At 37.3% G+C, this 16,481-nt stretch overlaps 1 protein-coding gene across 2 annotated transcripts in view; it reads right to left on the reverse strand.

Annotated features, from left to right (window-relative positions):
• Positions 1 to 16,481, reverse strand: part of LOC120424431 (tyrosine-protein kinase receptor) — a 295,519-nt gene that overhangs the window by 12,651 nt on the left and 266,387 nt on the right. For both annotated transcript variants that reach the window (XM_052707114.1, XM_052707113.1), the window contains exons 2-10: positions 8,536 to 10,638; positions 3,034 to 3,645; positions 2,889 to 2,970; positions 2,655 to 2,822; positions 2,435 to 2,592; positions 2,192 to 2,358; positions 1,940 to 2,127; positions 1,706 to 1,871; positions 1,343 to 1,646 (exon numbers count right to left, since the gene is read on the reverse strand). In XM_052707114.1, the coding sequence (XP_052563074.1) occupies positions 1,343 to 1,646; positions 1,706 to 1,871; positions 1,940 to 2,127; positions 2,192 to 2,358; positions 2,435 to 2,592; positions 2,655 to 2,822; positions 2,889 to 2,970; positions 3,034 to 3,645; positions 8,536 to 9,357 (2,667 nt within the window). In that variant the 5' untranslated portion in view covers positions 9,358 to 10,638. The remainder of the gene's footprint in view (positions 1 to 1,342; positions 1,647 to 1,705; positions 1,872 to 1,939; positions 2,128 to 2,191; positions 2,359 to 2,434; positions 2,593 to 2,654; positions 2,823 to 2,888; positions 2,971 to 3,033; positions 3,646 to 8,535; positions 10,639 to 16,481) is intronic.

Consider the following 16,481-nt stretch of genomic DNA (forward strand, 5'->3'; position numbering starts at 1 on the left):
ATTTTCTCTAAAACATTGATAATTTTTAAACTACTTTTAAAGCCGATGCAAATTTTTATTTAAATTTATGTCGCTTCCCCCATCCAGAATCGAGCCAAAAACTCAAAAGAAGGAACATTTTTTTCAAAAAACTTTCTAAAATGTATGAAAAAAGAAGTCTAATTAACTGAAAACAGTTTGAATTGCAATTTCCTTGGAATATAATATATTTAGCAAGATTGAGCTCGTTTGAAAATATTTTGTTTTTTTTTATAAATTCCAACCGTAACAAGTTTTTTTTGCGATTTTTACTCAGATATTTTGAAAACCAATGATTGCAAAACAACTGGACTGGTGATAAATGCATTTTAAAAGACTTTTTTCATCAAAGTGTTGAAACCCTTTTAGTTCTTCTCTCTAGTTTTTATTGGGGCTTCAAAAAGTTAACGTGCTTAGAACGGCAGTATTTAGACAAAAACCACAAGATTATATTCATAATAAATTGTGTCGCAATGTTTTTTTTTAATCCAATCATTTCTTTTTTGAATCACAAAAACAATACCAACTAAATTTTGCTCGATGCCTAACTGGAAATTTTATTCATTACTCTGGGCTGGTAATTTATCCAAATTCTAAAAAAAATCAAAGTAATGCCATTGCAAATATTTGTCAAAGTTTGTTGGAAAAATCGAGGAACAAAAAAATATTATTTAAACAAATCAGATTATAATTTCACAAAAATGCAAAATATTTTAAAACAAGCCAAACATGTTAAGTATACACTCAAAGTTAAAGAACGAGGAGATAGTCCTCATGAAAAGAAACGTGAGGAAAGTGCTATTTTGCGAGAGTATAGTCCTCTCGCGTGTTCATTCGTTCATTGGAACAGTTCATCCTAATGAGTGGCTTAAATGGACAAATGACCGCCACTTAGTCACCGAACCGTGGTGGCCCATAGGGCAAAGGGTTCGAGTCTCGGTACCGGTACTTTTTTTTTTTTTGATGGATGAACTTTTTTAGAAGATGAACCCCTGAGTGAAGTACTCTCGGTAATTTCGGGATTTATTCTCTCCGTCCGCACACAGTACCATTTAACTACCGAATCGTGCTCTTTATCCTCTCGTATGCCGATGCCCAGTTCTGGGTGTAAGGAAATAGTTTTTAGTTTGTTCGACTACTGATTTCAATAAAAATAATGAAGTTTTTAGAAAAAATATATTTAACCTCCTGATTATTCGGACCAAATTTGAAGAAGAGTATATCGATAAAATTTCCGTGTACACAAAATGAATTTTCAGGTTTGTTAAATAAGAAAACAATTTTCAATTTTTTAAACATGACAATAAATCTTTCAAAAACTTACCAAAAACACATACGTCCCTCCACCACCTCCACCAGCCCCATCCTCAATCACGGTATTCTTCACCTGCTGCGTCTTGGAGGTGTACATCGGCAGGGTATCCTTCGCAAAGGGTGGCTTATTCTTCGGCTCACACGTCTCATCCCGGTATCCCATAGACTTGATACATGCATGCTCGCCACTCTGCCCAACCAGGATGAAGATTTCCTCATCTTTGTGCAACTCCAGCACACTCAACACCATCGCCCCACGGGAAGATCCAACTCCTCCGGAACCAAGTCCTCCACCAGCGCCTTTGGCAATGATTCTACAATGGAATAACTCATGAATATTGTGTTGTTACTTGCGAGGTCAACTCAAACTTACGTGTAATAACCCTCGTTAGGAACCTTCCACGATTGAATGCCCTTAAAGGGTTGTCGGTCGATGACCTGAACCGCATTCAAAGCTTCCGTTCCGTTGTACGAAGTCAGGCAATCCGCTGGGGTGGGACCATGCTGACCCTTGGCACCGCACGTGTTGAGTTCGAGATCTGGACGAAAGATTTTGACATTAGCACAAATTGGGTATACTGAAGAGTATTGCAAACAAACAACTTACATGACTTTCCGGTGAAGTCCTTGTGGGGTTGCTTGACACCGCCGATCCGTGGATCCCAGTAGTTGTACCCCTGCAGATCATCGGCCGGAATGTTCAGCCCGAAGCACTCCGGACTCAGCGAGAAGTCGTCGATGGCCACGTCCGAGAAGATGCGCATTCCCATGCGGGCTTCAAATTGAAGGTAGTATCTAGGTTGAATTGAAGTATTGCTTCAATAACTTTAAACAACTTCAAAGATCTTTAAAAACTTACTTTGTAGTGATATTTGGCAGGATGATGTCCACCCGGACCCAGTATTCGCCAAGATTCTTCGAGCTCCACCACAGAGTAGTGGTTACGTTCTCCTTTTCCTTGATTTCAACACTCGAAAGGTTGATGCTGCCGGGGTTCATGCCGAACTGGTGCACGTAGAAGCGAACCTGCGAAGGAAATGTTTGTTTACATAAATTGCGATCCAGAATCAGAAAGTTGATATTAACAATAATATCAACTTACCACGCAAGAATTACGATACGGCGAAGAAGCGTTCGTATGCACTAACGGAGGTGGGTTGAAGATAACACTGTTCATGATGGCATTGCTGGCTAATCCAACCAATGTTTTCTTCTCACTATCGTTGGCATGCTGATTCATGTTGACGAACATGTAATAACCTGGAAATGATATTGAAATTAGCACTCATGTTGAACATCCATGATGATTCTTGTAAACTTACCCGTAACATTCTCCATAGTCGCTTCGTGAGTGTGGTCCATATCCGGACCGGTCTTCTCCGTCGGAGTTGGTCCAGAATGACGTGCCCAAGATAGGATTGCATTGCCATAGTTTTGCCAACCGCACCAACCGGACTCGAAGTCACAGCGACCTCCAAATGGAATTTTATCTGAAATTTGTCATTGATTGCATGATTTTATGAAGATCTTTTCAAAATTCTCATCTTAAAACATACCACAATTGAGCGTTTCATCCTCTTCATCGTCGCAGTCCTTTTCAATGTCGCAGATCTTCGGAGTCTTGATGCAAACCGGAACCTATTTGAAACAATAAAGATCATTAGATTACCAGAACATCAACGACTTACCCGTCCAACTCACCTTACTAGCCGTACACCGAACCTGCGAGAAGCTACAGTTGTTCGTACTGATCGCATCCGGGAAGCAGTTGACCATCCTCAGATTATCAATACTGACATGACCCCTAGGATGTTCCCCCAACCGATTCGGAACCACCTCAAACAGTATACGAAAGTCCTTCGTAATCTTGTCGATCCGGAACTTGTTCAGCAGCCACTTGCCCAAATCATTACCCATGACCTCGGCCGGCACCCACGAAGACTCGTGCGAACCCACAGTTTCAATCACGATCCTCAAACTCCCGTAAGCCATCATACTCTGGTGGGTGTAAACCTCCAGGTAGCAATTCTCCCGCGTTGCCCCAAACATCGGCGATGTTAAGATCTGCGCCGTACTGTTCGTGGTCAGCCTCAAGTGTAAAAAGTGACCATTGGCGTCGCCCAGGACGTCGGCCTTCGGACCCGGCATCATCCCGGTGCGGTTCGACTCGGTCAGGTTGGCACCGGTGACCACCTGGAAGCTCTGGGGATCGTCGTGTTTCCACGTCCAGGCGCACTCCGTTTCGAAGTTGCACCCCACGCCCAGCTGCCGGTCCATGTCGTCGTTTTCGTAGATAATTGGGTTGAGATATTTCTGTGAAAGGGAGAACGGAAAAAAAGTTAGTTTAATTTGTAATTGTGTTATTCAAAACATTTTTTTCTGTTTTTCTTGTGGAGTTCAAACATCACTTGAAAATTGGTTGCTATTTGAGTGATAATTTTTCAGAACGAGTTGTATATTTATCCAACGAGTAAAATAAATCTAAGTTAAACTTTGAATGCTGGAAAATACTTTTCAGTACTGTTATTTTTAACGAGTTTCGTCAAATTAGAAAAACAGAAAAGGTAATTGCTTCAAAGTGGCTGTTTTCCTTGCCATATTTTTGTTTCATAAATGTTTTAAAATATATTTGGCTAAACTATAAAAGCTATAAAAAAAGTCGAAATCGTCAAAACATAACATGAGACAATAATGCATAAAACGAACAGATTTTGAAATTGCATTTAAGTACCTATAAAAAATAAATACTTCGCTCTCTAGTACGAAAATTTATACAATATAAAAAAAAAAAAAAATAAACATCGGCGTTTGTGATGCACACGGTACTGACTTGAAGAGGCATCCGTTTTTTTAACCTTAAATCTTCAAATCGTCGCCGTCGTGCTAACTTGTCGCACGTGCATTTTGGGCCAAATTGAGTGAAGAACGCATTTTTTTGCAGCTAACAATGCCTCACCTTTTGACCTTCACAGATCCCCAAAATTCGATTTCAATCCTCAGATATTCAACAAAACCCGTGAAAACTCCGTGCATTGTTGTCACTCTACATATAAAAGAAGTTTCAATCATGTCGTGCTATCTTGTCACACCCTGCTACAACTGGCCAAAGGGATTTCAGGTCAGAACGCGTTTGACGCACGTGCAAGTTAGACTACCGTAAACATTTGTGATTATAACTCGACTCCAGCAACCCACTCCAACCAAACTTCGGGACAATGCACAGAATGGTCAGCCAAACAAAACGTGTTTGTTTTTGTTTACATTGCGTGCTCTAGTTTTTGTTTATTCATGGTCAAACATTAAAACGCGTTTTTCTCGGAACGTCGAAATGACGGGTGCGCGAAAATTTTAACAATGTCCAATAACCAATTTAATAACATTGGCTTCTGGTTGTTTTTAAATCATCGTTTAGATAAGGGAATTTCAAAACATTTAAAAGCAAAACATTTAACGTTTGATTCATTGGACCATTGAACTCCAGAATTTAAAAGAGAATTTAAAAATAACCAACAGTTATTTAATATCACAATAAATGTACTCCAAGGTTATTATGCTGTACTGTAATGTTGAAAAGAAAACAGCCTTTTGAATGAAAACCTTTTCCAGAATAAAAATCATTCGATACTTAGATGTTCTCTTAATTATCTACTGTCAGTGGGGATGACATTAGGTCTGTTGGTGAGATAGGTAAAAGTGATTTTTTACAGATTTTACAATTTCTCAGGTTCTTCTCAATGAAACTATGTTATCCCGAGCAGGGGTAAATAACACGGGAATACCAAATTTTGGTATTACTTATGCAAATACCAGCGACCAAAATGTGCCCTTGGTTGCCCAGTAATAGATGGTAAAATACCATGAAATCATACCAAAGTCTTGTATGTGGAAGGGCACAACAATACCAAACCATGTTATTGCAAGGGTAAAATAATACCTCAAAATAAAACCATTTCAATACCAAGTTGAGGTCTTCTGGATTTTTGAACATTGCTTGAATACCAAAACTTGGTATTGCCATGGTTTTATTTTTAGGTGTTCCCGCGCCCTTGGAAAATCAGATTTTGGTATTCCTGTGGTCTTCCACATACATGATTTTGGTTTGATTTTATGGTTTTTTACCATCTATTACTGGGCAACCAAGGGCACATTTTGGTCGCTGGTATTTGCATAAGTAATACCAAAATTTGGTATTTTCATACCATATTTAGTGCAGCAGTTGCAGTTAGTGAAAAAAACGGAAATGATCCATATGCAACAGCCAAATCTACTCACCTGATGATTCCATGTTGTTCTTAGTGATATTCTTCACCACATCGAATTCATTTGTCATTGATGAACGGCCTGTACTTGAAGTTCTTGAAGATTCTGAAAAATAACAAGATTGAAAAATAAAGATTGAAATTCACCAAAATTCTATAATCTGTTGATTAACTCGTTTTTCAATGTATTTGGTTATCGTGACTTAGAGAAATTTCAACGTTTTCAAAAAAAAAAAATCTTAGTGGGTATATCAAAAAAATATGAAAATCAGCTTTAACATTTTTGGGTTTCAAGTCAATTAAAAATTAATTATCTCATCAAAATTTATAAAAAATTCCATAGTTTCAGAGGAATTTGATAAAACCATTCAATACCAAAATAATACCAAAATGTGGCATCCTGACTTTGAAAATTTTCCACAATTTCAAGTCATTTCTTTAGGGCGTATATCAAAAATGTTTAAAATCAGGTTTGAAATTTACGGTTTTCAATGAAAGCATCCGCTTTGAGACATCATTTTAGCGCAAAATTAATTATTTTGTCAAAATTGGTAAAAAATTTCCCATAGTTTCAGATGAATTTGATAAAACACTTCAATACTAAAATAATACCAAAATGTGCCATCCTGACTTTTCCCATAGTTTCAGAGGAATTTGCTAAAATACTGTAATACCATAAGAATACCAAAATGTGGTGTTCGACCATTGACAAATTCTGCAATTTTGCAATATCAAAACAATACCTTAAATTGGCATGATACCACCTTTTGCTCTTGCATAATCTTTAAGACAAATTTTAAAGGGTCAAGGAATACCAAAATTTGGTATTGATACCAGAGAAAGGTATTATTACGCATTTCCCTTGTTATTTACCCATGCTCGGGATGTTAAAAGGTTGTGTAGGGGACATCTTAAGATGCCTTAGCTGAATGTCGTTCCTAGAACAAATCCTGTCATTTTGGCAGCTTTCTAAAGTTGAGGTACGTTTTTGGCCAAAAATTACCTCTCAAAAATCATCATTTTAATATTTTTGTTGGTAATGCTCAGACACTGTAGCATGTCAATTCGATTCCCTTAAACAAGGAACACTTTTGGATGACTTGTTTTTTTTCCATATTTTGTATTTGAGCATCATTTTAGTTTCATTTGACGCAATGTCAATATTCGAAAATATTTTTTTTCCCAAGCTCATAGGGTATGGTAGTCATCAATGAGACACTTTTGTTTTTTAAACTTCAACGATTTTTGTATTTTTTTTTTTCATTACCATTTTTTAAAGAGCTTTTTGTTGCATTTTCTTTCTTTTAATGTGTTCTAACATTGACCAAAATATGAGATCGATCTGACGTCTACAGCCAGAGTTATTCAACTGTCTCATTGTAGACGCACTTGGCAGGAACAATGAGACACTCTACAAAAATCAATACTTTTCTAGAAAAACATCATGTTTTTATATTGTTCCATGGCAGGTGACTCGCTTTGAACATTTTCAAGCAATTTTGTCAACATGAAACTTCAATTAACAAAAGTTATACTAAAAAGTATTAAAATTTAGTAAAATCCATATATTTTACCAAATAACTTTATATTTTTGGTTAAATAAAGTTCAAACTCAATAAATATGCCAAAAATCACTTCCAATTCATGTTTTGAAAGATTTCCAAAGATTTTGAAAAGTTTAATGAAGAAAAATCAAAGTGCCTCATTATTTCCCATGGGCCGAAAAGAGTGGGGAACAATGAGACAGCCCTGAATTCTGGGTATATTCTAAATTTTGGTCAAACCTAACAAAAGGACATTGTAGCCCAACTCATGCCCTGTGAAATGACGAAAGAAATTTGGAGAAAAATTAGTTTTTGTGTTAATGGCAACCTATGAGCGAAAATGTAATTTTTAGTGATAATTTATTTTCACACCCCTGAATCAAACATGTATGAATAACTTTGCAAGGGAGCTTCCATAACCAAAGCCACTATTATGGCAGACGTGTATGTAGTAGACAAACCTTTCCCCCAAATATGAGCCTGATTGGTTTAAACTACTACTTGTGAGAGCCCTTTTATCATTGTTCCCCGTGTCTCATTGATTACTACTCTACCCTACGTCTTTTACCGATGTGTGATCCCAAAATACAAAATTTGACGGTTGAAAAAACGTTCACAACATTTTTGTATGAAAATTTAAATTTCTATATTATTTTGCCCCCTCATTTTTTGGTAAATTTTTTGAAGAGGTGGAGGGGCAAAAACTAATTGCATTGGCCTTCACAAAAAAATAAATTTATCACGTAGTTGATTTAAGTGACAAAAAAATTTGATATTTATATGAAAATAAAAAAAAACATTTCTAATGAATATTTATCAAATTTGGAACAATTGCTTCACTAAACCTAAAATTTTGTGTATACTTTTTATACAAAGTTATTGAACTAAGTTAAACAGACATATAAAAGTGATTTTTCGATTCAAACATTTTAAGTAACCTTATCATAGGTTAATTTGTAAGTAATGTAAATAATGTAATAATGAATTCAAAATGAACACTTGTAGGGTGAAATTATTAAGAATCACAGTGACTGTAAAAGTCCCCCGGTTTTAAAAATTACAATTTTCAACGCACTAATTACTATCAAAAAAAACCTTTTTCGAGGTACTTAACATTGTGTAAACTATCCCAGTACATGTTTTGAAAATATAAATCATTAGAAAAGTCGAATTATATATGAAAATTAAATTTAAATCCTATCAATGTTACCCCGGTTTACGGTACCCACTCGCATTCTTGAAATTGAAATAAATAAATTATGCATTGCTTTTTCCAAAGGTCAAAATTAAGTTATTTGATGCAAAATTTTATAAATTTATTTTTGATAAACTGATGCTGATGCTTTTGAGAATTTCTCCGAAACTCAACATTGCTGATATCATCAAATAACAAAACTCACCTCATTCTGAAACTTCTGCCTAATCTGCCACAGCGGATCCTCTCCCTGCACGTTATCGTACGGCCTTCGCCTACTCCCCGGTCCTCCCTGATGCCCGGGCGTATGCATCGGCATCCCAACCGTCCCGTGGCCCAGCAATCTCCGCGGAGAATTCCCATCGTTCGCCCGCTCGATCCCACTATCGGCCCCACTCGTCGCCGCAGCATTGGCCGCCGCATTCTTGTTCAACTTGCGCAGATTGTGGATGGCCGAGCTGGACGCGGGTCTTCGCCGCGGGTTGAACGGCTTCCGGTTTCCCCCGAGATCGGCGAAACTTCCGGGCGGGCCGGCGCCACCGGCGGAGTCACCGGTCTGCGCTGGATTCGGAGTCGGTATGAACGGGTTGATGCTGCGACTTTTTCCGACCAGGTCCGACACGGGGTTGAGGTTGACGGGCCGTAGGTGGTTATTTTCAGACGCTATGATGTCGTTGATACTGGGGGAGAAGCTGTTGAGGGGATCGCTTACGCGGCCTCCGGCTATGGCGTACTGATTGCTAGCGATACTGATATGGCCGGGTAGGTTGCCGTCGATTCCCGGCGGATGTTGGTAGGGGTGTTCGTCATGGGCGCTGTGCTGGTCGTCCTCCTCCTCTGAGTAGTACGGTTCCTCCGGGGTCGTCGGGGGATGACCCGTCGTGGAGGTTTGGAGGACGTTGATAACGCCCGTCGAGTTGTGGGACGCACCAAAGGTCGCGTTACCGAGAGGGCGCTGGCCGAACGCTGATCGTAGGATCAGCAGCAGTGTTGCCAGCAGTAGAGGAGTAAGTAGCGATCGCGGCATTGTTGTTTGCGACTGTTTTGTTCTACTTTTCCTCAAAGGTAAGGTTTTTGTTTTTTTTTCTGTTAAATTTTTCTTCACTTTTCACTTTTTTGCTCACTACTCTCCACTCTGTTTTTCCACGACAGCATCTACGTGTGTTAGTGCGTTTGTAAAAGGAGAGATTTTCCGGAGAGGACACTCTCACAGCTTCTGAGATAGGGATGCTGTGAGCTTTTTTCGAAAATCTCAGAGGGGCCAACTGGAAAATCCTTGCACCCCCCACTCTCTGCACCGCCCCACACTACTTTTCACGATACTTTTTTTGCGTTCCTTCAGACTTTCGTGATATCCTGCTCAACTCGGAAAATGTTGTAAGAGTTGGATTTTTTTTTTTCGCTTCTACACTAGTTTTTCACCCTTGATGGCGACGGTGCCTACCGAGCGCAAATGCTGTCCAAGGGACCATTTTGGGGTCGTTCGATCACTACACTGATTTCGGGTGGTCATTTCTTAAATTTCTACACTTTTCACGAATTTCACCGAGGGTGGCCTTAAAACCGATCGCCATACTTTTTCCTCGCCTCGCCGCCATAACTCATCCTGGACGAGCACAGGTAGCGCCCCTTGGAAGGTCCCATTTTGCCTCGGAACTCCGGAGGTTGCTCTCGGCAAATGTCCTGCTGCTGCTGGTTATCCTTTTTCCAGCACAGCTTCCATTTTGGGGCACACGCACACACCGACTCACATTACACACCTGGATCCACTCCCTGCGCAAAAATCCGTACATCAATCCACATTTTGACCACCCAAAAGGGGCACTATCTTCTCCTGACGCCCAGTTTTCGGGAACCACCTAACCACCGGATTCCGGAACCCCCGGGTTCACCCCAAGTCGACGCCCCGAACCCGAGATTTTTCCTCCTCTTCTTATTTCTTCTCTCACTTTTCAGGACCAAAAACGCAAAACCCTCACCGTCGTCGTCGTCGTCCTGCGGAAAAGGGCACAGTTCACCACGACCCACACGTAATCCCGGAGGGTTGGCCACGCGCGAGTTCCTAATCCAGGGGGGTGGAACTCGCGATCCTTGCGGGCTCGGAAATTTTCCTCCAGGAAAACTTTTTCTCCGTCGCGGTGCGTTTTTTCTTGCTGGTCTTCCTTCGGCACCCGTTTTTCACGCGCACCCCGAAATCACTTTTCACTTTTCCTCGCACTCACACGCGAACGAAGGAACGACGACTCTGAACGGTTCAGGCTGGTTGATGCTGGCTGCTGGCTCGCTGGCTTGGCGATGTCGTTCGTCCCTGTAAGTCGGAGAGAGGGAGAGAGTGATTTTGTGAGGAAAATCTCTCACAGCATCCGTCCGTCCTTGATGAGGGGGTGGTTGGTGGGTGGGATGTGATGGAAAAAGCTTCGGAAAATGGATGCTGTTTGTGAGATTGGTGAGGGATTCTCATGAAATATAATAATTCTGACTTATTTCCTGCTTTCCTGCGATGTAAGTTTTTTAATTAGTCCGAAAATATTCAAATTTTATGAAGAATTGGAAATTTCAACAATTTATATAGGAAATAATGTAAATGAGCACAGTTTTACTTTTTCAAAAACATCATATTGAACTAAGCATTAATTTAAAATTGCTCTTGTCAAATATTCTTTAAATTCTTTCAAATAAACCTGCTGCATCTAACTTGCCAAAAAAATGACTGTTTTGTGATTGAAACACTAAAAAAATATTATTTAAAAAAAGTCTCGGATGAAAAACGTAAAAACTCATAGAAAATATTTTTATAAATCTGTTTTTTTTTTACATTTTCAACAAAATGCAAAAACCCATAATTTATCAACATCAATCAAATTTTTCAAAGAAATTTTCATGTTTAAAAAGTACTAAAAAACATAGAAATCAATAAAAACAAAATCTTTTGAAAATGCATAAAATCCTCACAACTGTATTTTTTTATTGTTTTCAAGATTTTTTTCAAGAACTGCTCCTGATTGAAAAATTCAAAAATTCTCCGAAATCTAAGAAAGTATTCTCTCTTGAAAAAGTTAGATGCCATGACACTGAAAAAAAGTAATAATTTTATATATTTTAAAACTGAGTTTAAGATTCGCTTGTGTTTGAAAAAAAAAATCAAAACTCTTATGAATATAATTTAAAAAATTACTTTAATTTTTCACTGCAGATGTATCAAATGAGGAAATTTTTATGAAAAAAAAACTGGAAAATTTCAATGGAAATGGAAGTCTAATCAACTCAAAAAAAATCTAAAACGCATTTTCTACTTTGATAATCATATTTAGCTTATTTGGGCTTGTTTAAAAATATTTTGAACTGTTATGAAATTACAATGTTCAGCACCGCAAAAACTGATTTTTTTTTCACAAAAATAAAATTATCGTCAATACTTGTGAAATTTTGAAAACTTATGATTGCAAAACAACTGGACAGGTGTATAATGCATTTAAAAAACATTTTTTCATTCAAATGTTGAAACCGTGGCCTGTATTTTCAGTTTTTTTGCTTTTTTTTATTTTTTCCCCTCCCTTTTGGATGAAGGGAGACATTTTCTCAGCTTTTCAAAAATGTAATTTTGCAGAAGTGGCTTCTCTTCATGGAGTATTTAAAAAAAGAAAAATGTTAAAATTTCTTAAAATTATAACCTGAAAGTTACTATAACACTAAAACGGTGCATTTTATCAAAAATTCGTTAAAGTACTTTTCGATTCTATAATAATTTTTCTCACCACACCTTTGACATTTTTCGAAAAAATCATATCTCTGGAACTAGATTTTGAACCACCATACATTATTGCTTAGAAAATGTCTTTTTGAGCCCAACAAAAATAAAAAAAACGTATTTTGAGAAACTTATATTAAAAAAGTTAATTAAAGCAGTAGGTATTTTTTAAAGAGTGTGACTATTTTTTCTGAACATTTCTAATTATAATCTACAACTTTGCCGAAGAAACCAAATCGATCCGAAAATCCCTTCTCCGGATACATAAATTCATACATTTACGTACCCATTTTGTATCTTTTGACATAGGGAAAGAATGGACAAAAAAAGAAAAGTCTTTTTACGAAACTCCTCAGCTTGAAAGTGCCAGATTTTAATAAACCTGGATAAATTAACGTCATGAAATGGGTAATTCTCTACCAACTCACACGAAATCGGGAAAAGTTGCCCCGAAAACAACCCCCCGAAAACACTGAAACGGTTTAAAAAAACTCTCCCATTTTCCGTTACTCGACTGTTCAAAAATTTGGAACATGTCATTTTAAGGGAAAATTAATGTACTTTTCGAATCTACATTGACCCAGAAGGGTCATTTTATCATTTAGGACCAAATTTTTCATTTTAAAGTTTCGTGTTTTTTCTAACTTTGCGGGGTTATTTTTTAAAGTGTAGAGCAGACAATTACTAAAAATTTTGATATAGAAACATAAGGGGTTTGCTAATAAACATCACAAGTTATCGCGTTTCTATCTCATCACCGTTTTAGGCTGCAAATTATTGAAAAATACCTATTTTGCATGTTCAAAAATGAAAGGGGTCGCACCAGCCATGCCAGATATACAGATAAATCTGAATTCTACAAATTTTTCGATCCCAAAAATCACAAAAATCTGTATGTACAGATTTTTTTAAATAATTCATTTTTTTTGCGATTTGGTAATTGAACCATAGGGGAACTATACCCTTTTTCAGCCTATTTCTATTATTGGCCTATCAGTACTTTGATCATAAATTACAGCTTTCCTAAAGTGTTTTAGACTGTTCCAAAGTAATAAATAGCTAAAATAAAAGTGAGCAAGCGACTCTCCATTGTTGATAAATCTGAAAATGTTGATTTAATAGCGGAAAACGGCAAAATTGATGAGAATTGGTAGAACGGCTCAGAGTGATTAAAATGGGTATTTTTCCCCTACTTTAATATGGTTAAAAACCTAAATCTGCTGTTAAAAATTTAAAAAAAATCTGTGGCTTCGAATTTGACATGATACAGATAAAATACAGATTTATTTTTAAGAAAATACAGATTTCCCATGAAATAATCTGGCATCGTTGGGTCGCACCGCCCCTCCATCACGAGATATCAAAAAACGGACCTCGGATTCGTGATCAGGGACAAAAGTTACCCCTTAGGACAAAGTTTCACACAAATCGAAGAGGGGTCGGGGCAACTGCTGTATGAGTTGGCGGAGAATTACCCAAATGTATTCTAAGTGTTGTCCAATGGATTAGAAAAGTTTTTCAATTATTTAATGATTAATGAACAGTATTGATTTACAAAAGGCACGCTAAATTGTTCTTATGAAACCAGATACATAAAATCATCGTCACTTTCTCAGAGAATTCCTCCACCGTGACTCGTGAACGTTCCGCACGAGGAGGTGTTTTGCTCTTTTGGCAAGCTCTGTCTGGCAGCAGACCCTGTGGGGGTGGGTGCGTCAGTTCAAGGAATATGGATGCTGTGCTCTGGTCCAAAGGAAAATAACCCCCGCCTCTGCAAGCTTCCTTAACGTTTCAGTTTCACTCACCGCCCTGATTGAGTGAGCAAGTGAGTGAGTGAGCTTTTGCGTCTCCCAAAATATTGTTCCTCCCCCTTCGCTGGATGTCGTAATGCCGAGTCGTAGTACTACGGGATGTTTGTTACAGCATGATGTGCCGGGAGCTGGATTGCGAGAACTGTGGTCCGTTATCAAAGCTAGATGAAATGGTAATGATCTTCTGCAATCAAGGTTAGTTTTTTTTTTTTTAATATTGATTTAATATCAGTTTTCCAGCATTTATCGTTTGAGAACTTTAATATTTTTAGAACTCAGATTTGTTTTGACTCATTCTCAATTTTTTTACTTTGTTTTGAGAGGTAATTTTGGTCCCTGATCACGAATCCAAGGTGTTTTTTTATATCTCGTGACTTAGGGTAACATTCGAAAAAGACGCAATTTCCAATAATTTGCAGTCTGAAACATTGATGAGTTGGAAACTTATTGTCAAAAGGGCTTTTATGTAAAATTGGACGTCCGATTTGATGGCATACTCAATTTTTTTAAAACAATCAAAAATAGTTTTAAAGCCTCTGCCATTGTTCATTACACGGGACCTGTCATTTGAAAAATATAAACTAAACCAGATGAATGCATAAGAAAATTAAAAATTAAAATCAAAAACAAGACAAGACAAGTTCAGTTAAGTTTTTCATAAAACAAGGTTACTAACTTAAGTTTAGTTAAACATTGAATAACATTAAAAAATAAAATGTTAATTTTAGAAACGACTATATTCCATTATTTTTTCTTCATATTTTATTTTGAACAAGCTTTTCAACATGTTCACTTAAATGAATTGACGATTTCAGTTACAAATCATAAACCACCATAAAAAGATCCAACTTTGCTCGAATACTAAACCCACAATTTCGAAACCAATCCACAGCATCCTTACTTTCGAAAAATCTTCCAGCATCATTCTCCAAAAGAGAAAGAGAGTCCCGTTCGCACCCAGAGCAGCACAGCATCCTCACAACACCCACACCAACGCAGCTTCTTATCAGTCGGCCAAATGTTTGCGTTGTTTCACGTAAGCCCACCACCACCACCACCACAGGTCTCCCTTTTGGTCGAATCCTCTTGTGTTTTGTGCTACTCACGGTGTCACAGATTACAAAACGGTGATGAGTGAGAGCGTGCTTGTGTGCTTTTCTCACTTTGGTGAGATGAATTTTCTCATCTCATCGTCACTTTTGGTGCTTTCGGGATTGCGAGCATGTGTGTTTGTTTTCCATTCACTGTGCGAAAATTTTTGATGATCTTCGCTAGGAGTATAGTAAAATCAGAAGATGAGAAGCTTTTTTCCCCGAATTCCGAGGCCAAGCGTTCTACTCTATTTCGATGGGATGATGAGGAGGAGGGTGGTTTTTCTCACTGTTGTTCTTTTTTTATTTGCCATTGAACGTAGCTTATTTGCTTCCGGTCTTCATGTGGCGAGTCAATTAAGGATAAACCGGTCACTTGTAGGGAGGGGATGTGGTGAGGGATAAGGAAATTGTCAGCCGAAATATGTTGACACACAGCCGTCACAATCTATCTCAAGGACTTGTGGCTAGTGTCTTTCATGGTTGACATCAACAATTTAACTTAAGTTATTTTGATTGGAGTATTCCACACGTGTAATATGCGAAAACATCAGTCAGTGTTAACGTATTTAACTATGAAATTGACCATTTAAAGAAGTTCTATACATTTTAGTGCCTTTGGAAAAAATGTTTGGAATTTATCACAAATACGATACTTTTCAGAATTATGTATCAGTAATATTCAATGCAGAATTGATTTTTTGATAATATTATTGGGAGTTTTAAAGTCTTGAATTTACTATTGAAAAGAACAATTCTGTACGTTTTGCAAATCCGTTTTTGGTAGCATTTTAGTTTGAAAAAATAAAAAATATAAAAATTGAAATAACAAGCCATAGTCTCAACATTTGAATAAAAAAAGTGTTTTGAAATGCATTTTACACTAGTACTGTAATTTCGCAATCATTTGTTTTGAAAAAATGTAAGATTTGACGAAAATATTTTTTTCAGCGGAAAAAAACTTTTTGCGGTATAGTACAACACCATTTTTAAAAAAATTCTTGTGATTTTTTAATAAACGCAAACATGCCTAAATTATTCTGAAAGCAGGGGAATGCATTTTAAAATGATTTCAGCTGATTGCATTTGAATATTTCCATTTAATTTCCATTGAAATTTTGAAGTTACAAAAATATTTTTTGCCCCCTGATTGCTTGGGCCAATTTAAAAAAAAAAACTTTCAGAAATATTTGGTCCAGCCTTATCCAAAATGAAATTTTTACGACGACTTCAAATAATCGAGTCTAGACTGAACTTCAGAATACTACAATGTTTTCAATTTATTTTAAAGTGGTGTCTAGATTCCAGATGCGTGTTCTCTGCAATATATTTTTCGGAATTTTGGCAAATCATCAAAATAAAATAATTTGATAACGAACAGAGATATTTTTAAGCCAAAAAAAAAACATAATCCATCACGCGGAGATCGAAGAAGGTTGCGCGGCGGGTCGGTTGTAAATTTTTCTGCTCTTGTCATTTTTCTAAAGTTTTCCACTTTTTT

Source organism: Culex pipiens, chromosome 2 (assembly GCF_016801865.2).
Source record: "Culex pipiens pallens isolate TS chromosome 2, TS_CPP_V2, whole genome shotgun sequence".
In the NCBI taxonomy this organism is placed as follows: Eukaryota; Metazoa; Arthropoda; class Insecta; order Diptera; family Culicidae; genus Culex; species Culex pipiens.